Source organism: Podarcis erhardii (genome assembly GCF_964252035.2).
Source record: "Podarcis erhardii genome assembly, chromosome: 10".
NCBI lineage: Eukaryota > Metazoa > Chordata > Lepidosauria > Squamata > Lacertidae > Podarcis > Podarcis erhardii.
Genome location: NC_138500.1, coordinates 31,913,949 through 31,935,987, shown reverse-complemented (window position 1 = coordinate 31,935,987; position 22,039 = coordinate 31,913,949). Strand labels below are relative to the sequence as shown.

The window sequence follows — 22,039 nt, the reverse complement described above, 5'->3', positions numbered from 1 at the left end:
TTTATCAACAGGAGATAACGGCTCCTTCCAAAGACACTGCCCTTTGCAAGAGGCTGAGACTCAAGAGAAAGCTATGAACCAAACCCTAACTAGTTGCCTGCAGTAGCTGCTGCTACCTTAAGAGAAAATAGCCTGGAAACTACTTTTATAAGGGGCTTATTCAAAGGCTGTACAAGACTGCTTATGATTACCTGGTGAACTGAAACTAGTACAAATGACCCATAACTTCTCATGTTCTTGGGATGAGTTCAAGCAAAGTCCTGCACATTATTCTTTAAGGGGAGAAAGATATGGATGTTCAACAGCAAAACCTCAGAAAGTTCTGTTTTGCCTTTGGTGATTTAGGATCTATGAACACAAACCAAATTCGAGCATCTCCTATGCAAATGACATGATTTTTCAGTATGTTCCTCTGAAGTTACACCAAAACAAAGCAGAAGCCTATTGCTTCTCTCTCAAGTTTTTTTTTTAAGTTCCCCAATCATAGAGCAATGAGAGGTTACTTGTATTTTCTAGATTCCCCCCCAAAAAACTTCTTTTTTACATCAACTATGAATTGACTGCTAAGCTCCTAATGAAGGGCTAATCAGGAAACTGTTAACTTATCAGCAAGCTTCTTGCATATACATTCATTTTTTTTTATATAAATATTTATTAAAGTTTTTAAATATAAATGCACAAATAATAAACAGTCTTACTTCTATCACAGACATAATTTCATCACTTCTTTGGGCTCCCTCACGTCTCCCGCTCCCATTTACATCGTTAAAAGTTTTTTCCAAACAAATTATCAACTTATTTACAATCTCATGTCCACTCATTCAAATATAATCTAGCACTTCTTCCAAAAAATTTTATATTTTCTTTAGTCTCACTTATCATCAAATTTCAAATCTAATTTAGTGGTGGCCAGTTTTTTATAATCTAGCATCCTTCTTAGCATTCAACCAAATTACAATGTTTTTGTAGATACTTCTTGAATTTCTCCCAGTCTTCCTCCATCTTCTCTTCTCCCAGGTCGCTTCTTGCATATACATTCAACTCAGCATGGAAATTTGATAAGACTCCTGATCCTACTCTTACATCTCTAGGGCAACTACATATCTGACAACTAAGGATAATACCATGCATTTCATAAAGTGGGCTCCGATATATAAAAGCCTAAGGGACAACAGGTTTTATTGTGCAATTATATGTCTTACAGTCAAATGTGTTCAGGATTACAGCAGGACCAGCTCTGGTGGGCTGCCTAACATGCTTACCTGGTGGTTTGAGCCATTTAAACATTTATCACAATGCCCAGCAGCACCTGATGTAGTGCTGAGCGTCTATTGCAACTTTAGTCTTTCAGGTGCCACAACTAAGTAAATTTTGCTGCCCCCTTGCAAAACAAATGCTTTAACACTAAATATAACTTAGTAAGTAGAAGCTTGTTCTTCAATCATCCACATACTACAGATGAATTGTCATTGTGATCCAAAACTCAGTGTTTTATTTTATTTGGAGGGATGCTTCACCTACAATGCATATCGCTCTGATTATTTATGCAGCTACTAGTTTGATTTTATACACCTAGAGTATTGAATGCTTCCAATTCCTACAACATACTTAGAAATATATGTTTTCTACAGGGTCTAGTATAAACTTTTGCATTAGTATTGATCAGTGATAAATGAGATTGGTTTAGGAAAGTCTGTCAAACATTATTTCTAGTGACTTGTTAACAATTAGTCTGCACCCATCTGCAAACTGTTTAGCTTTTGTTTGGATGACATGATAGTACTGATGATACTAATGATGTAAAAAGCTTTAAAAAGCAGTCTTAAGTGTTTGAAACACACTGGGACTCCACCATTTGGAAGTAGATACACTATTTACAGTGCCACAATTTAATAGTGTTGTGAAGCACTATTTTAATCATATTTACTTGGCATTAAGGCACCACTGATTTCACTGGCACTTACTTCGATATGTGAGTTTTCAGGGATTGCAACTTAGTATTCTTCTGTATTGTTTAATAGTTACCTTACAATTGCTAAAATCCAGTGATACATGCATGCACACTGAAATAAGGACATCAAGAGCTACACTCTATAAAACTAGCTTACATTTTTCAACTCCCTACATTAGAAAACAGTAAGGAACATTGGACATTAAATTGCTTATAAAAATATTATAATTCTGCCAGAACTACTTGCTCTATTTCCAATGGCCAAATGTCTGTAGTCCGAAACTAAAGCTCCATGGCTTTTTACCACCATTTCTGCTGGGCTCCCAGGTCAAAGGTATTCACCACTGGGGAAATGGTCTCTAGGCTCAACTGCTTGCTATGAAAAAAGACAAGAACCCTCTACCACCTCTCCCCAGTGCTCCTGATCCCAAGGACAATGGCAAGGTATTCCTGCTATGTGGTGAAAGCGACAGGAGAAGTAAAGAGGAGTACAGAGATTGGTCTCCTCCACTATCCACTTTACCTGCAGTCTTAACTCTCCTAACATGAAGGGAACTACCAGCATTGGTGCCAAAGGAGTGAGAAAGAAAAAGATGAACAACTATTCCTTAGTCACAAGGTTGGTAAATGCACTACAGCCCATTATTTGTGTGTGTGTGTTGCCAGTGGTACAATAGTAACTATTAGTTTACAGTAGCTTTCTAGTCCCATCTTTCACAGAGAAAGCTAAAACATATACTAAATAACTTATACTTTGCAGTCATCTAAACTTTCCCATTTTGTTCTACCTTTTCCAGCTCATTCTTATGGGATTTTGCAGCTGGGATATACTGTTTCCAATAACCTCTGAAACAAACTGATATCAAAGCATGATTGAAGTGATTTGTTCTAAATTAGGCACACATACACCAAATTAAGTATGAAATACAAATCATACTTCAGTCATTTGAAAGTATGCTTATTTGTCAGAAGAAAAACACAACTTTGAACATGATTGAGTATAATGCTATACATTTTGAAGATCAGAATAATTCTAATTAGTACCTACAGACAGAGAAATAAGCATACAACAAGAAGTTTAATGCACAAACAGAAAAGTAAGGCTAATGAGATTAATGGCAAGGATTTACGATACTGGAATTAATACATCTCAAAGGTAAGGGGTTTCTGTGTTTTTCAAACAGGAGATCCTACTCCATTCCAAAATCGATTTGAAACTGAGGGACAGTTCAAAAGCACATAGGTGCAGTAAAAAAATCCCATGAAGCCCTTGAGTATGCCTAAAGCACCTATTTGGGTCCTGACATAGAATCTGAATAGCTGTGTACCTGCATAGCTATTCTGAATGTACACTGCACACATTTAGTTTTGCCTGTTGCTGCAAAGTAGCCAAGATGACAGAAACAAATTGTTTCTGTAAAATGATAGTCTGTAAAATCAGTCACATACCAAACAGAAGAAGCAGGTTTAAAATGCAGGTCCGTTACCTACTTTCTGCCTCATTTCCCAACATCAGCACTGTATGTATCTGGATGATATTCCAATTTTTACTCAAGAGTTCTTTACATACCTAACCTTCAGAAAGACAACTGAAATGCAACCTTATAGGTTTACACTAACTAAAATTCTCAAATGTGTATTTCATTTCACAAAACACAACTAAATTAAAACATATACTGTAGGTTTAATAAAAGCGTTCATAACACAATGCACTACTTTATGGATATGGCATACAGTAGTTGTGTTCTCTCTCAATGCAGCACATGCTTGTGTTGTGTTCTAACCTGTGTTTTCAGCTGAGCTCATACAGGACCACACAACTTTGTTATAATCAAATAATGAAAAGACATCTCCTTCCACTCAATATGAAAGCTATTAATAATACTATAGCAAAACTCATTTGTTTGAGGAAAGGGGGAAGCACCGTATTCCGGAGTTCTGATAGCAGTCAAGACAGGTAATGTGGGAATTCTAAGCAATACTACTGCTTTTCAGCATACAGACAGAAAAGCTGCACAAATTGCCAACTTTATTCTTATGGCAATGACATATCTAGAAATGTTTCTATTTATCAACAGTCTTTTTTCTCCAACATTAATATCTCCATATACTCTAATGATTTCAGCATTAATATGAAGTATTCTACAACTATATATGCTTTTAAACTTGTATTAAATATGTTTTAAGGCATCAGAACAAGAACACAGAAATAAGACAGCTAGGGCTTCTATTAGCTAGAAAAAGATGCAGCACTGTGACGCAGCATTATAGGGGGGAAGACGACTAGTTTGTTTCCAAAATGAGGTTTACTACCATACCACATGTTAGTATATTTTAAATTACTTCTCTGCATGTCCATATTCTGAACGCATAAAGTAAGAGTAACTATCATATTTCCACATTCTAAATATGAAGTAATGTATCTGTACAATCTAACCTCTAGATAAAGTACTTCTGGAGATTAAATTTGACTAGCCCTGGTTGCAGTATGCTGAATATACTTAGCATTTCTTCAAACACGGCTAAATTAACGTTACACTTAACATCTCCAGTTGACTAGTATTTCACTGAGGATTCAATCAAAATAGGCATTATAGATCATTTATTACTAGTCAATAATTACCTTTTTAAAGGAGGTAACAAGCCTAGTAAACAAACCAAGTAACCATTACAAGACACTAAGATTTGTCTAGTATACTTCTCAAATAAGGTAGGAAGATATGTGATAGCTTACCAATATTATAAAAGAACAAAACAACTAAAATATGCTTACTGGATATTAAGAGTAATGCAATTCTCATAGGCAAAGGAATCATTCACTGAACACAACTACATAAAGGATGCAATCTTGAGCATATTCACTGTAATCCTAACCCCTGTAATCTGGGAGTAAACTCCATTTAGTTCAATAAGACTTCTGAGTAGACATGGTTAGGAATCTCAAAATAGGACTTACTTCTGAGTAAATATGTGCAAGATTGCACTGACTTTTAAGCACAGGCATGTCCACTCAAAAATTAAAACTACTCTTACAGTGTGCATAGGGTTGCAGGCTTTAAGATTTAACTACATAGCTTCGTTCTGTCTAAGAGAATGACCTGACAATCTAAATCCCACTCTGTAGCATAGTATGCAGAAATGAGTATATACTGCATTACCTATGTAGTATTTGCTTTTTGGCCAGAGCTTCTAATTCTGCTTACCAGTACAATGGAACCTGTTGATTTTCAGGTAAGTGCAATATCCCAATAAATGGTGTAATTAATGCTGCTTCATTTGAAATCCAGTTCCTAAACTTACTACAGTACTCTTAAGGAGAGTGGATTCAAGAAAAAACATTGCTCAGCACCAAATGCTTAAAACAGCTTTCTGAATTATGCTAAACCAACCAGTATTCAAACTAAAAGACAAGAAAATGAAAACAACTTGTTATGCATCAAATAATATCAGCCATTTCCCCCCTGAAGTATATGAAGTAGTGCTAACAAGTTCAATGTACAAAACTGGCTACCATCACTAACCACAATGCGCAGATATGTGGCTGAAGAGCTCCTCTCCTCTAATAAAGTAAGTTAAGAACTACTGCACTGTTTGATCACTTACTCCCCATACCTATACCTTCAGAAAAGCAATACCAGTACTTGTATAGCCAGTTGCATTCTACAGTGATTTAGTTCCCTGAACTTCTAAAACAACCAGTAAACGTTTGTTACCAAATGAACACCTGTAACTTGCATCCATAATTTCTAAGGAGTTCTAGAGTTCTAACTAGCTGGCTTTTACGAACCTCAAGAAATATCGTATTAAAATACAGACAGAAGAGTTAAGAATAGTTGTACTCATCCTCACACATGCAGAGAGACTATATGGGAATTTCAGACATTTTGGTCTCAAAGCAAGGAAGTAGAAGATGATGCAAAAGAAAAAGGTGGCTCCATAGTTTCTCAAGGCAAATCAGGTGAACTATTTAACAAAATGTCAATACAAACATTATTCACCAATTAATATTACGACTCTTGACCAAACAGAAATGTTGGCATTTAAGAACGATTTGTTGTTATGAAAGAAATGGTGGAGGAAACAAACTATCCATCATAATACTGCTCAGAGAAAAAAAAAAAAAATTAAGACTGAATGCCTCATCTTTAAAAAGCAAGATTTTACAAAAATCAGGACTCCACATGCACAAAAATGTAGGTAACAGTTGTGTAATGATTTACACTATAACTAGAGTTAAGGATTGTTGGTGTTTTTTTTAACAAAGGTTTCATTTGCTGCAGAACAGTGAAACGGGCAAGCAAGTAACACAGACATGCTTATAGCCCCTTCAATGAAAGGGCAGCAGCAGCAATTAAACACCCAATGTGATTAATGCAGAAAGGTGCAGAGAAAAGTAGGTACACAGAAAGGCAAAAAGAGACAATATAAGAAGGGTACTGGACAACAGACTGTGCAAAACATGGGGACATTCAAGAGGAAAGAAAGGGAAGGGACCCATATGCAGTGAGGTAAAAGCAAGAGAGACTGACCTGTGCCATCGCTTGCAGAGACAGAGAGCGCCGGTGAGGAGAGTTTAGGCCTCTTGGCTGAAGGCGGGCCCGACTCCACCACATTCTCGGCCATTTTTAATTCTTTTTAGACAAACAGAGCCCAAATTAAAGATGGGGTTCGTCAAAGTCGTCAGCCTTCTTCTTGGATCCGGAATCAACCGAACAACAGTAAGAGAAGGAACTGAAGAAGAAAGGGACAAAGTTCCTCTTTTTCTGCCCCTCGGGATCTATCTCTGTTGGGTAGCAGCGACTAAGGGGGAACAGAGATGGGAAATAGGGTGTGGAAGCAGTCTTTCCTCCGGCCCACAGGGAAAAACAAGGATGAAAAGAACAGAACAAACCCTTCTCCAAACACAAATATGCGGGGTTGGTGGGTTTACAAATCGAATTAAATCCGGCTGTGGGGCTGCTGGTGCTTCCTCGCCGCCGCCAACACCACCATCTTCATCCTCCGGGGGGTCGTCGTCTTCTCCTCCTCCTGCTGCCTCTTCGCCGCCGCCATCAACCTCTTCCTCCTCGGCGTCGTCCTCCTCCTCCTCATCGCCACAAGGAGGCGGGCGAAGGAGGAGAGGAGAAAAAAGGAGAAAGAATCTCTCTCCTCTGCTCGCAGTTCCTTCCCTCTCCTTCCAAAAACCAGCTTGCAATGCGGGAGGGGGGGGGAGAGAAATGCCCACTGCTAGTGAAAAAGGGACTGGGGAAGGGGGTCGCAGACGGAGCGTGTCGAGGGTCCCCAACTCCCCCTGCGCCCTTCTCGCCAGTCACTAATGGCTGCAGAAAGGGGAGCCGTAAGAAGGAGGAGGAGGAGGAGGAGGATGAAGCTAAGTCCCAGGAGTCTCCGCTTCACATCTTGTTGTGCAGGAACAAGGAGGCGGAGGAGGGGTTGTTGTCCCGATGGAGGCAGCAGAGATCCCGGGATGGGGGCTGGAGAGGGTGGGCTTCAGGACTCGCACCCCGCGCCCCCACCTTTTCTTCCTTTCTTTCTCTGTAGCAGGGTGCCCCCCTTCTGGTCAGATGGAGGGATCGATCCCAGAGCAGGAGGAGGAGAAAGCAGCGGCAGCGGCCCCTCCCCCCCTTCTCTCTGCCTCTTCCCCCTCCCTGGGGGATAAGGATGGTTGCGAGCGCTTGGTCTGCGGAGAGGACAAGTCTCTCCTCGGAACCGGAGACGCGATGCCTCAGGCGTTTCTGGAGCGGCTCCGTCTCATGTCCGCCATGTAGGACCTGGGGAAGAGGGAAGGGGGGGGCGCAGAGAAAAGAAACAGCTTTCCAAACCGGAGCCAGGCGGCCTCCTGACCCCGCGAACGGGCTCAGTAGCCAGGAGAGGCTGTGGGTGGGGTCCACCCGGGGTCCCGAGTCACTAGCCGAAGCCGGGAGTGCGTACTCCCCTACTGGCTACGAGGCTGGTGTAGGGGGTGTATCACGGAGGTTTCGGGTTCCCTCAGGTCTGGCCGGCCAGGGGCCCTGAGCGGCTGTCGGTCTCTGTCGTTGCTTTTCCACCTCCCAGGCTCTACCCGCCCAGCTCGGTCCCTCTCGTTCGCTCCCTCCCCTCAGTCGCTCACACACAAACAAAATGGCGGCTGTTGTTTCTTCACTCTCCCGATTCCTCAGAGGGAAGCGAGCGGCGGCGGCCGGAAATGAGCCAAGAGAAAAAAGGGGCGTGGCCAGAAAAAGGAGAGGCGGGGACGCACGCAGCTCGCACACACAATGGAACGCGGAGGGCCGAGGCGGGGGAGAACCCGAGGCGGGGTCAGCTGCGGTCACGAGACTTGCTCAGCCACTCGCCTTGCGCTCCCGGAGCGATCCCTTCCGCAAACTCTCTCGCCTCCGCCTCTTAAAGGGGAAGGAGAAGCAGCTCGCCCGCTTCCCTCCGCCTTTACTTGTGTTTTCTGTCGGCCAAAATAGACCGCGAGGTTGCTGCTTGGGACAGGCCTATTGTAATGGGGGAAGGGGGGGCGCTGAGCTTGTGTACTCTGGACCTGGCATTGCCCACGATACGCATCGGAAGCCCTCCGTTGGAAGACAGGCCCTGCTCCTCACTTCCCTCCTTTGCTACTGCAAAGACAGCGGCCCAGAGTCACAGCCGAGGGGGGTGGTTTGGTGGGGGGCGGCGGAAGAGAGCAGGGTTTGGCCGGCCTTCTAGCTTCTCATGTACGGTGCAGGCACACACACACACACCGATGTGATGAGGACGACGACTCAGGGTGTACGTGCACATATAGACATCGGACATGAGCCGTAACCTGTGATAGTATGAGAACAAAATCATCACACAGCCTCAGGGTGGAGGCGCAGAGGTCTTTTTAGCAAGCGATCTTGCACAATTGCATTTTCCTGCCAACATCCATGTCTGTTCCTCGTAAAGAAGGAAAATTCACTGCGGGGGGAGGGCTTTATTACGCGAAAAGACGTGGGGTAGCATTGTGCTGGGACTGATACGTATTCCCTGTAATGCCGCGAGTCTGGTTTATAACGCTACGCCTATGTTTTTATCGTGATTTGCCACCGCGCTCTTTCGTACAAGAATCCATAATGCTCTCTTAAGGCAGGGATGGGGTGGGGGGGTCACAGTAAAGTAATGTATAGACTAGGAGAGCCTTCCGTCGTTCGGTATGTTGTGTGTATACACATGAGCCTTTCTCTGCAGACCCCCGGGAGAAACAGCAGCACCTTCCTCACATATTCATTCCTTTGTAAAACGTAGAGAAGCGAGAGGGTTCCGTGTTCTTTCCTTTCCCTCTTCGTAGGAGAGGTGAACAATCAGTTCACAAGACCACTGGACACATGGCTTGCTTCTTCTAGCTTGGTTTTGTATAAGTGCCTGTAGGAAACGCCTCACCTGAGCAGCGCACATACTGTAATATGGAATGCCTGCTACGTTCACTTTTCCAAGGGTTTTCTGGTCTGTGCTTGCGACAGACAGTTCTGTTAGTCCGTTCATCACAATAATTGTTTTATTAAGGTTAAAAGGACAGAGCAAATCAGAGCATTCCACCACTTGTGTGAATTGGTCTTTATATGACACTTGTAGTGGACTGGACTACTGAAAGTGATCCATAAGATTACTTACGATATGGTGACATAGAAGGGGTGTAAAATCCAGGCAACTGTGGCCCGGACCTAGTTGCTGAAAAGGACAGGAAGGTACGTCTCTCCTCGGGTATGTGCTACTACACAGAACACCGAAGGACAGCAGGATTGTGGAACACCACTGCTGTCTCTTGCTCCTTTTGTCTGTGCTTCTTTCCCCATCCCAGTTATTTCTCTCAAGCCTATTTTCAGTGAAGCTTAACTTACGTTGCTCTCAAACTTTGATGGAGATGTGTGAGCAGCACAAGCAGAAGCCAGGAAATCATCTTCAGTAAGAGGGGAGATACAGAGACAAACCCAAGCAAGAATACTGACACATCACTCCCTTTCGGTCTAGTCCTAGTACAGCTTGCAGGTCCTAAATTTTCTGTTTCGTTTCATGTATCTGCTGCTTTTCCACAGTGGACTGTGCCCAAAGCAGCTCACAATAAGCACCAGATAACAGAAAAGACCATTAAAACAATTCATTACAAAACATAACAAATTTAAATAAGGGGGAAATGAACCATTCTTCCTCAAATTATTTTGCATGCAAAAAATAATGTCCATCTTCATAGGCAGTTCCTGAAATGTGTTTGTGGGTGTACCAAATAGAAAGATTTGAGAAAACTTATCTCCTGCCAAAGTCCTATGCTCTTCTGAAGAAGGTCGGGATATCAGAGAGTTTTGTAAAAAGTATTTGCGCCTTTGGTAATCCACTGTCTGTGAAGCATTCAACTAATCTCATCATTAGGAAAAAAATAATACCTGGCCTGCTTCACCCAAACTGCATAAAGCTTTAGCACACTAGACAGGAAAACAGTGGTACGTTATGACACAGTAAAAGAATACTACCATACCTGGGCTTGGGGTGGGGATGGGGAACTAGTGCCCTCCAGATGTTGCCACTATAATGGCCAATATCCAAGGGTAATGGAAGCTGTACCAGCAATGTCTGGAGGGCCTCAGGATTTCTGTTTGAATCCAAGGCTGTGGCGATGGGGGAAGCAAGGTCCTCTTGGGGTTTCGATGCTGTGAACCCCTCCATCTCATGCTCAGGTTGTATAAATATATCGTAAAGACACCATAGTCTCTGCTTTGCCTTGCTACCAAAATGAAACACGAACCCTGGGTAAGCGCCTGGAACCCCTGGAATCTCGTAGTGCTCAGAGATTGGGGTGGTGTGCGACAATTTTAACTTTTAACTTTTGAATGTTTTTTGAGTGTGGTGGTAATTTTTTCTTGGTTTTCATGTTCGAGGTTTTTTTTTACTTACAATCAAGCAGTGTATACATCTTATGAAATAAATAAAAAAAATAAATTATGTGTAGTGAATAGGCTGGAACATCACACCTCAAGTAAAATTTATGAACTAATAAATCACCGTTAAACTTCAAGGAGGGGGGGCGGAATCTGTCTTACCAGGTCTAGTGCTATTCAATATTTTAATTCATTACTTAAAAGAAGGGAAATGCATCTAATTTATACATGCAACAGAACAAAATATGTGAATTTATTGAATAACCCTACACTGAATCAGTCTAAATGTATGTTTTTTCCTCAGCCTCCCTTGCAGTCTCTCCCCCCCCCCCCCCCCGGCCTGGGATAAACTCCAGAAGGTAAAATGGCAATGGAATGGTAGATACTAGGAAGAGGGGTTTGGGGAATCTGTGTATGTTATCATGAGCAGCTTCTATCACCAAAGTATTGCACTCTCCCAAAATGTTTAGAGGTACCAAGGCTCCATCTCTCTCTACAGCAGTGCCTCTGTGCCACCCATGTTTGCTTAGTTATGTCCCACCTCAGTTATGCCTGCCTACCTGTCCTCCCAGTTCTAATTTATACACCCAGATACAGCATCTTGCTCCCAATCTAGGTGGATTATGGTTAATAATCTAGTTTTTCGGCCTGTCAGTTGGTTGGGACTGATTCTGTTATTGCTGCAACCTGCTACATCTAAGCTTTGCTGTGCTGACTCCCAGCTTGTTTGACCTCAACCCTGCCAATGGTCACAACTTGAAGGAAATGGTGAGATCCACATCTAAAAAGAGGCAAGGTTTGGGAAGGTTCAAGTGTAGAGCAGAGAATCCTGCTTGTGCACAGAGTTTGGCCTTGAGGTCTCCTTCAGTCCATTATTCTTCATTGATCTATTCCAATACTTCTAAAGCATCATCTTAACAGTATCTATCAATCTGCTTCCAGTGAAATCTCTAGAATCTTTTGGGAAAAAAATTTAAAATAAAAAGACTGGTGTATTATTGTGTTCATTTAGAGATTATAGCTATGTGGTACTACTCTCCAGTGGTTCGTTCCTATCTGGAAAATTGGTCGCAGAAGGTGGTGCTGGGAGATTGCTTGCCTATCCCATGTCTTCTGGCATGTTAGGTACTGTACTTCAGAGTTCCATCTTGTTTCCCTTGTTTTTTAACATCTGTGTCAGTGGTTCCCAAACGTTTCTCACTGTGGACCACTTGAAAATTACTGAGGGTCTTGGTAGACCACTTAATGGCTCTCCTGCTTGTTGTAGCAATTGTAATTAACAGATGCTGTATGATTTTTTTAAATGTATTTTTACTGCTTCTTTTAAATCTTATATTGTATGTTATTGTATTATAATTTGTAATAAAATCAAATCCAATATAATAAATAAAAGAAGTGATAAAAATACAAGAAATAAAAATACAGTTAAATTCAATGTGAATATTTAATGCTGTGGATATGCCTGTCCTGCTAAACTTCTTCATCCAAGCACCCCATTAACTTTGCTCTTAATCTTCTCTGTTCCTTTCAAGGCCACATTTTAGCAATTCCTGCGTAAGTGGATATCTAGCTAAAGGGAGCTTTATCCTCTTCACATTTTTTGTTATGTCTGTTAGACTGCAAGCCTGTTAACCTGCACGTCAGACCAACTGGGCAGCTGTGTAACAGACGTGTAATCTTTCAAGGGAAAACCATTCACATATCTACCTTCTGATAAATTCTACAGGAAAAGGACATAGGAGAAGCTGTTTCCCAGGAACCCAGTTGCATATTTGACTCCTGCTGCTAATGGAAAGCTGTGCCTCCACCATCCACTGACACCACTCCAAAGAGACAAGAAACATCCTTGCAATGTTTGGATGCTCAAAAGCTAGGAACAGTGTGTCGCTACCACAATTCAATACAGCCCTGAAATCAAACTTCATTAAGACTCCATGACAACCACCACTTGGTTAGTAATCCAGCCAGGCAGCACTTTGGATCCCACAACCAATGTCTGACTGAGCAACAGGACAGTCTCAAATTCAGCCTTTCAGATACATTTGCAAAATTTACTAAGATAGGATTTATACTGATCTTTCTGCCTCTACATATAAAAATAAGAAAAATGCTTAAAGGAGCCTACCCTGCTCCACTTTTTTAAAAGTTTCTCTCACCAACCAAAACACAGCATTCTCCACCCTTGTATGTTCAGGGCGCAGGTGCAGGGAAAAGAAAAAAAGGCATAAAGTTCCTCATGGGTTTTGAAAAGACACCACCTTTATTGGTTAATGGGCATCAACAATAGTATGGCACGGGGCAAAGATCCTATCATTCAGTGTGCTAATTTCTGGACAAGGCTCCATGCTCAAACCATCTGCTGTGAGTCAGTCTCCTTAACGGCCCACATCAGTGTGGACTGGTCTGCTTACAGCAACCTGGGAGCACAGCAACCTAACAGCCCCCTCAGCTGCTGGGGCCATGGACAGAATGCAGCACCCTTAGATTTTCCAACAGATACTGCCATTGGCTTCCGCATAGTAGGCCTGCCCACACACCAATGCGGCCAAGTGTCACTCCTGCACCCACAAAAGGGGAGAAATCATTTACTCCTGCCTGCACAGGGGCACAAATTGCAGCCCCTTGTTAAGTCAGGAAGTGCATCAAGGGATAACACCAAACCAGTGCTGAAACACTGACATGGCTCCATCTCCCCTTCCCCCAGTCAGATTGTCCCACACAAATGCCGGACCTAGACATTGCTAGGGGAGTAGAGAAAAAAGTCACAGAGGAGAGACAGTTGCCCCTCTGACACAAAATATAAAACAGCAGTTGGATTTCTCTAGTCGAGAAACAAGCAGAAAAACTAAAGTAGAGTCAGTTTGAACATGTATGACCCCATGGCATGTCAGACTCGAGTAATGACTGGAAATATGTAGTTAATTGTTAATTATTCATTTTATTATAATTACTTGCAGTATATTTTATGGGTTAACGACTGCATTGTGGGAGAGAAACATTTGGTAGAACAATATCCTGCTGCAGATATTTTGAATTAGAATATACATCATAATCTAGTCCTGTGTTGAATTATGCTTTTAAAATGTTATGTTCCTTCTTAAATATGTGTTTTATGTATGTATCTTTGTATGTTACCCATGAAAACTGACACTTTAATGGGGGTATAAACTGAGTTCTGTATTATTTTTTAAGTTATGCTACTTACAGACTTCATTGTTCTTTTTCCTTCCCCCCCCCCCCTTATCTTTATTGTGGTCCATAGACCCACAAAACAGTTTTAAAACAAGATACAGTTAAGACAACCAAACAACAGGCGAAAGAGACCGAGGTAGTCGTTTTGTTATGTCTAGAGCATGATGGTCTTTTTTTCTTACGACCTCCGAAAGAAACTTTGCCACGGTCAGTGTAATATCATTTGACCTACCCTCCAGAAGGTCTTTAATATGGGAGGCTTTGCATTTTCCCAATATTGTTCTAAGGAATTTGTACCTTAACCTTAAAAAAAAAGTGAGATCAGCATTTGTGCTAAAATTCCTCAATACAGAGGGTAATTTATCTGACTTACTAATTTTAGTTACTAATTTTATAAGTTTAAATAAAACCTACCATTTGTGTGTGTGTACACTTATACGTACAAGCAATAACATATAAAATTGAAGTTAAGAGAAATCCAGGCCTATTGTTAAAGACTAGAGGAGTGCTACTCAAGCTCCCCCTCCTCACACATAGCATAACTATCACAATTTTCCTTTGTATATAATATAAACACTCAAATACATAACTTAGTGCAGGCAGGAATCACCCCATGGACAAAATATATGCTGCGGACCAAACTCTCAAGGAACCCATTCACCTCACCTTGCTCTTTTTTTACTGTATTTAAATCCTCTCCTATCATAGTAGGATGTGGTCTTCATAGTACCACATCAGCAGTCATGCCAGTGAATTAATTTCTTTATACTTTTATTTAGACCATTTATATACCACTTAACAGATAAAAGCAACAAGTATTACAAAAATACATAGCAGCAGTGTTTTTCCCCCCAAAAGATACATTTAAAAAACAAATGTTAGAAATGTGGCACTTACTGTAACAACTTCATGGTGAGTACCGGCACCATTTTTTCATTATTATTTTTTAAGCATTGCATAATAACATATACAACTGTAGAATTAATAATTACTAATAAATTTAGACCAATATCAAGTCCTTTTCTTTCTAACATATCTCCCCTCTCAGCCTCTTGGCTCTTACCCAGGACACAGACAAACTCACAACTCAGTCATAAAATATCAAAAAGAAGGATTCTGCAAAACTGCTGACATCACACTAATCTCTTACTCTAGACGTACTTTTTTATGGGCAGGCACCAAGGTGAATGGAGCTTCCTCATCCCATGTCCCATTCAACAGTTAGCTGCCCTCTCCACAGCTAGTCCCAGGTTACGGCAGCTTTGATGAGTTTCTCAGTGAGTTCCAAAGATGGAGAAAATAACATTCCTCCACACACAGTTCTTTCTGTCGTTTTTTGCCCATTTCTCCAGCTGCTCTTTTATGCTCCTACAGAGGGGCTTTCATTTGTGGGCAGGCACCAGGATGGATGGAGCATCTTCATGCTGCCCACAACTATGTCCCATTCAGTAGTGGAGCTCCAATCTCCACATCCACTTTGTATGCAGCATATGACCATAGAACAGTTTAAGGAGCAAAAACACATGGATATGTTGATTACAGAGTTGTGCCCAAATGCCCTCTCAAAATTCTCCACCTGATTTGTGGGCAGAAAAAATGGGGTACACCATTTCACCAGATTTATCTAGATGAAGAAGAAATTATACAATAGTTTCTCAATGAATGAGCCTCGCAGATAGCAGTGGCAGCAGCACAGCTTGTTTGTTTTCCTCTTGTGTGCCTGTGAGAGCTTTGCTGCTGTACGATCGTTATGGAGTGCTGCTTGGAGCCAGGATGGGGGACACCACAAAAGAGAAAGAAAGAAAGAAAGAAAGAAAGAAAGAAAGAAAGAAAGAAAGAGTATTTGGATACAATTCTGCAAAGTGTCCTTCTTCTTCTGGGAGAGGGATGAGAAAACAGCAAATCTCATAAATATTCACAACAATGTTTTCATATTCATATAAAGAGGCCCAAAATGCACATGTCTTAAGCATAGGCTTGTACTCTCATCACCCCTGATCATTGGCCATGCAACATCTGGTGGGCCAAAGGTTTCCCACACCTGTATTATACCTTAGTCCTGTTGGATATTCAGGTGGAATTGACATTGTCCATATGTTCTGAGGTCCTGGGAGTTATTAACATATTTTCCTCAAGACTTGCAAGAGAACAATTCAATGGTATTGCATGGCAGACATTGATCCAAAGTGGAGAAGCATCTGCAAGTAGTACTGTCATTTTGATTTACCAATTGCCTGTAGTTTGTATTGCTCCTTATCTCTTTATCCATATCTTCATAGCTGCTCAGTATCTGCACAGATAGAAGTCAATAATTAACCTAAGCTCAGAGCCCAATTAATTCCTATGCAGACAGTATCAAATAACAGGATTAAAAATCATTTTCCCTTAGCACTTTATTTTTATCACCCGGTCCTTACTCTCTAATTCTCATGTAGCTTTTGCTGCAAAACCTTTTAAAAACTGCTGCTATTTTGCCCCAGTTTTGTTCCCTCTGCATGCCTATATTTAAAGCAATTTTGTTCTTCCCTCACAGATTTTGGGGAGGTAAGCACGTTCGATGAAATCTCACTGATGAGCAAACATTGCATCAGTTTGATAAAGAGATAGAAGGCCTGAATAGAAAAAAGTGGACAGTTTGACATTTTCGTGGGTAAGTTACCATTTCAACAGCAAAAAGGCACTGAGCCATCTGCCTTTGTGTAACAAATTGTTCCTGTTTGAACGATAATCAGTAAAAGATGAGAATCAGTAAAATCAGAGGGCATGTGAGCAATGCCAGCTCAAATACGCAGAGTGGTAGTTTAAAGCCCAGAGAGCCCGTGAAGCCACTGACTGAGTTGTGTGGCAGCCAGAATGACTGCAGGGGAGGAGTAACCCTCCCACAAGATTCTGGGGTCCCTTCCAGCTCTACAATTCTACGCCTCTACTTGCTAGTCTGTAGCAATAGGCCTCAATTCCCCTTAGCTTCAATTACTAGTTCTTACTAGTACTAGTGTGTGTGTGTGTGTGTGTGTGTGTGTGTGTGCGCGCACTAAACAAAAGGTTAGTTTTACTTAAACTTGTAAAATAATTTGTTGTTGTTGTTTAGTCGTTTAGTCATGTACGACTCTTTGTGAACCCATGGACCAGAGCACGCCAGGCACTCCTGTCTTCCACTGCCTCCCGCATATAAAATAATTTACTTGTTAGTAAAAAGAGAGAAAAATTACCCTCTGTGCTGTGGAACTGTGCGATAGATACTCATTTCACATCTTCTTTTCTTTTTAAGATGAAGGAGCAAATTCCTTGATACAATGAAGTCTGTTAGTTGCATAACTGAAAACAGAATCTACATCTCAGAGTTTATAGTCCTTTGAAAGTGCCAGTGTTCTTGGCTAATATATATACATACATAAAACACACACACTCACAAAGCCCACATAACATTTTAAAGCATAATTCAACACAGGACTAGATTATGATGTACACGTTCTAATTCAAAACCTCTGCAGCATGATATTGTATTACCAAATGTTTCACATGCACAGTGCAGTCATTCACCCATAAAATACCCTGTAAGTGATTACAATAAAGGCAGGAAGAACATCCAGTTAACTACATATTTCCAGTCATTATTTGATTCTTGGTTGGCATCCATCTGTCTTGGAAGAGTATACTTTCGAGGGGGTGAAGACAAAACATTGGAAGTTACAGCGTCTGCTGTGGCTGTAGAGGCCAATACAGGAGAGACATGTTTTGTTGCAGTTGGAGCAAATAGAAGTGTGTGGTTGTGCTGCTGCAGATGCACCATGTCATTGCTTCTCTCTGTGCTCCTCCCAGTGATCCTCCTTTGGTCACTGCTGTGGATACACGACCTGATTGTCTCCAGGCACTGCAGACGTCTGAAAGGGATTCCCAAATGGCAGGGTTAATGTTGCCAGCCTTCATGTCATGTTTGCAGACATCTTTGTAATGCAGAGTCTGGTGCCTGAACCCAGCTCCCTGTAGAGCATGGCCTTGTGGATCCTGCCACCTTCCATTCTGTGAACATGACCAAGCCAGCATAGATGTTGCTGAGACAGGAGTATGAATATTCTGGGAATGTGGGCTTGGGAGAGCATATAGTTGTTTGACAGTCTCCCTCCTGTCATGTGATGCCCCAAATCTTCCAGATACAGCACATATGGAAAGCATTGAGGTGCATTGTAAGTTGCCCATGTCTCACTAATATAAACCAGTGTACAGTGGTACCTCGGGTTACATACGCTTCAGGTTACAGACTCCGCTAACACAGAAATAGTGCTTCAGGTTAAGAACTTTGCTTCAGGATGAGAACAGAAATCATGCTCTGGCGACACGATGGCAGCAGGAGGCCCCATTAGCTAAAGTGGTGCTTCAGGTTAAGAACAGTTTCAGGTTAAGTATGGACCTCCGGAACGAATTAAGTACTTAATCTGAGGTACCACTGTAGTGAGACGTGTGGGCAACTTATATCCACCAGAAGCGACACTTCAACACTTTCCACATGCGCTGAGTTAGGAAGCGTTGGGGCATCTTGTGGACAGAGACAGAGTCTCAAAGATGTGACATGTTTTATATGTTCAAACTGACACAACCTTAGTTATTTAGCTTGTCTCAGAGAAATTCAATTGCTGATTTATATGTTGTTTCAGAGGCAGTTGTCACTCCTCTATGGCTTCTTTCTCTACTCCTCTAAGTGATTTCTAAGTCCAGTAATTGTGAGGGGCAAGTAGACAGGGGAAAGAGGAGATGGAACTATGCCATTGATGTAGCACTGGTTTGGTGTTATCACTTGCCAGTGATGCAGTTACATACCGTCCAACATTTCTCTGATTAAAATAGAGACATCCTAATCAACAACTACAACAACAACTTTTATATTTATATCCCACCAATCTAACTGGGTTGACCCAGCCTCTCTGGACTGCTTCCAAAACATATAAAAACATTAAATTTCCCTATACAGTGCTGCCTTCAGATGGCTCAGGGTTGGATAACTCCATACACTCCATTTCTCCAATGAAAATAGGGGTGTCCTAATGAAAAGCAGGGCAATATGGAATCAAATCAGAATCTGAGATGGCTTCTGTAAATTCAGGACTGTCCCTGGAAAATAGGGACACTTTCAAGTGGTTAATTTTAGTCTCTGTCTTACATGTGCAGCAGGGTTCTCTTTAGATCAGGAGTGAGGGACCTTGGGTCCAGAGGCCACATACAGCTCTTCAGTCTTCTCTATTTGACCCATAGGACTCACTCTAGGTCGTGCTCCCTTCTTGGCCACAACTTATTTGGGCCTGGCTGACATTTGACCTTGAACTATGATGACTCCTGCTTTCCTGGATGGCGGACAGAGAAGGTGTCTGAGTGTGTGCAGAAGCTAGCCTACTGTACAAAGGTAATATTTGCATGCATGGCTCTGCCCATCTTTGTCTCTGCCCCCTCCCTCCACTAGCATGTGGCCCCCAGAAGGTTAGCCAGAAGGGAAATGAGGCCCTTGGGTTGTAAAAGATTCCCCAACCTTGCTTTACATGGTAAGGGAAAATGAGGAAAGTCAGTCCTGTTTCATTTGGCAGCCCTTCTGCACTCATTCAGCTGACCAGAGCCCTGCCTTTAACTTCTGCCCCCAAGTCCAGGTCTGATGGGACCACTTCCCCTTGTGATCCACCTTCTCCATGTCATCACGGACTGCAGACAGAATTGGAACACTGGAGTGTGAAGAAGCTACGATGGTAATGCATAAATCTGCTCTGATATTTCCTTTCCACTGTAGTATGTGAACAGAGAATGTAAACTCTGTTACAACTTTTCTATCTTATGAAAGATGCCATTAATATGGTTTTACAGAATGTAATTTAAACAAAAGCATGTGTTCCAGGGGAAGAGGAATCCTCTGGTGAGCAACCAAGCCTGAAATGGAGAGCAGCATAGTTGTGGGTTTGCATACTGCAAGAATGGTGTGACTAGGAAAGCCTTCGGGCCAAAGTGATATGAAAAAGTGGTTTTCCTTCCCAGGTGTACTTTTGTCATTATTAATTTCCAGGAATACACAAGCAAAAAGCAGAAGCTCGAAAATGCACCGGGAATAAGCCATATCCCACACTGCGTAGGTTAGTAGCTTAGGGATGAGGGAGAAATTATATTCAGTTTGCGTTAAAAAGCAACTCTATCAAATTCACACTTACTGAAACAGCCATCCTTCAAAATTGGCACTTATCTTAAATTTTGTGAAGCACTTCTGCATCCAAACAGTGTTTACAAAGATGCATCTATTAGGTTAAAGGACTGCAATTTGTGCCCCTGCACAGGCAGGAGTAAGTGATCATCCCACTTTTGTGGGTGCAAGAGTGTCACTTGTCCGCATTGGTGTGTGGGCAAGCCTACTGTTGGGGAGTCAATGGCAGTTCCCCTTAGGAAATCTTGGGGTGCTGCATTCCACCCATGGCCCCAGCAGCTCTGGGGGCTGTTGAGTTGCAGTGCTCCCAGGTTGCTGGAAGGACCCACCAGACCAGTCCACACTGATGTGGGCCTGCAAGGAGACCAACCCTCAGAAGGCGGCCTGAGTATTGAGCTGCATCATCATCCAGGCATTGGCCCACTCGATGATGGTATGTTTACCCCATGGCACACTGTAGTTTGTGGGCTATATCCAACAACAATGCGATCTTTTAAAACTCACTCTATGCCATTTATCGCTTCTGTACCTGCATCCTGGGTGTGGGGTGCAGGCCCAGAATAATGTTTTTCGATTGATGAAATAAACTTTTAAAAAGTGAAGCAGAGTGGGCTTATTTAAACATTTCTCTCAGTTTTATATGCAGAGGCAGAAAGATAAGTATAAACCCTAGCTTAGTAAATTTTGCAAATGTATCTAAAAGGCTGAATTTGAGACTGTCCTGTTGCTCAGTCAGACATTGGTTGCACGATCCAAATTGCTGCCTGGCTGAATTACTAACCAAGTGATGGTTGTCATGGAGTCTTAATGAAGTTTGATTTCAGGGCTGCATTGAATTGTGATACTGGCCCACTGTCCCTAACCTTTGAGCATCAAAACATTGCAAGTATGTTGTAAGGTTTCTTGTCTCTTTGGAGTGGTGTCGGTGGATGGTGGAGGCACAGCTTTCCATTAGCAGCAGGAGTCAAATCTGCAACCTAGTTCCTGGGAAACAGCTTCTCCTATGTTTGTTCCCCAGTGGAATTTATCAGAATCACAGAATCATAGAATCAGAAAGATAGATATTTACATCCTTGTTTAAATCCATTGTCTGACATGCAAGTTTATTGCACCAGTTAACCATGTATGGCTGTTAAGAGTGATTGAAAGCCTTTATTTGCTTTTCTTCCCCCTTCGATTCAGATGTTGCCGAACTACAACTTCTATCAGCCCCAGCAAGCATGCCAATGGCCAGGAATGGTCCGAATAAACTATGGCAATGATATGGGCGATAGATTGCTGTTAATTGCATTCCTTCAAGTTCAAATGAAAGTATTAGCTGCAGCATTTACTTGGGCTTATTAATATGCATTTGACTATTACTGTTATTTAAGCTGTAATAAATAAAAGAGAAGGACACGTCAATCACCAAGATATTAAATTATTATTGCACATCTTACAGGATACAGAGAGTGAACATAATACAGAACAGAGCCAAGATGAAATTTATCAGAATACATACTTCTGAATGTTTCCACAATTTGTATCTTGTGTATGCTGAGATGTAGCAACAGCCATTGTAGCCACACTATAGTCTGTTGAATTTATCAAAATTAATTTTGTAAAGTGTTTTTGATCACAGTCCAGGCCTCCAAAACTCTGGGCTTTCCAAAGATCTGGGGTCTGGGGTTTTGGCCCTATTTCTTCAGCCCTGTGACAATTCATTCTGATTTACTTGTGGGGTATTTATACCTCTTCCTGTATTTGTTCACTCCCCCTCACTTCCCTAACTACAAAAAACCTGTTTCTTTTTAATGTGGATTTATTGCACCAGGGTGATAGAGCATGCCCTCCAACATTTCCTCCATGAAA

At 41.8% G+C, this 22,039-nt stretch overlaps 1 protein-coding gene and 2 long non-coding RNA genes across 3 annotated transcripts in view; 2 read left to right on the top strand and 1 right to left on the bottom strand.

Annotated features, from left to right (window-relative positions):
- EP300 (EP300 lysine acetyltransferase) overlaps positions 1 to 7,142 on the bottom strand; it is a 75,192-nt gene extending 68,050 nt beyond the window's left edge. Inside the window, exon 1 of the mRNA XM_081877560.1 lies at positions 6,481 to 7,142. Coding sequence (XP_081733686.1) covers positions 6,481 to 6,574 — 94 coding nt within the window. The 5' untranslated portion in view covers positions 6,575 to 7,142. The remainder of the gene's footprint in view (positions 1 to 6,480) is intronic.
- Positions 7,143 to 7,598: 456 nt separating this feature from the next.
- On the top strand, positions 7,599 to 14,019 carry LOC309350658. The gene is made up of 2 exons (XR_014160478.1): positions 7,599 to 7,712; positions 12,441 to 14,019. It is a non-coding gene; the product is annotated as an uncharacterized lncRNA (long non-coding RNA).
- A 5,279-nt stretch (positions 14,020 to 19,298) lies between these two features.
- On the top strand, positions 19,299 to 21,737 carry LOC309350667. The gene is made up of 3 exons (XR_014160488.1): positions 19,299 to 19,411; positions 19,650 to 19,745; positions 21,371 to 21,737. It is a non-coding gene; the product is annotated as an uncharacterized lncRNA (long non-coding RNA).
- Positions 21,738 to 22,039: the final 302 nt, after the last annotated feature.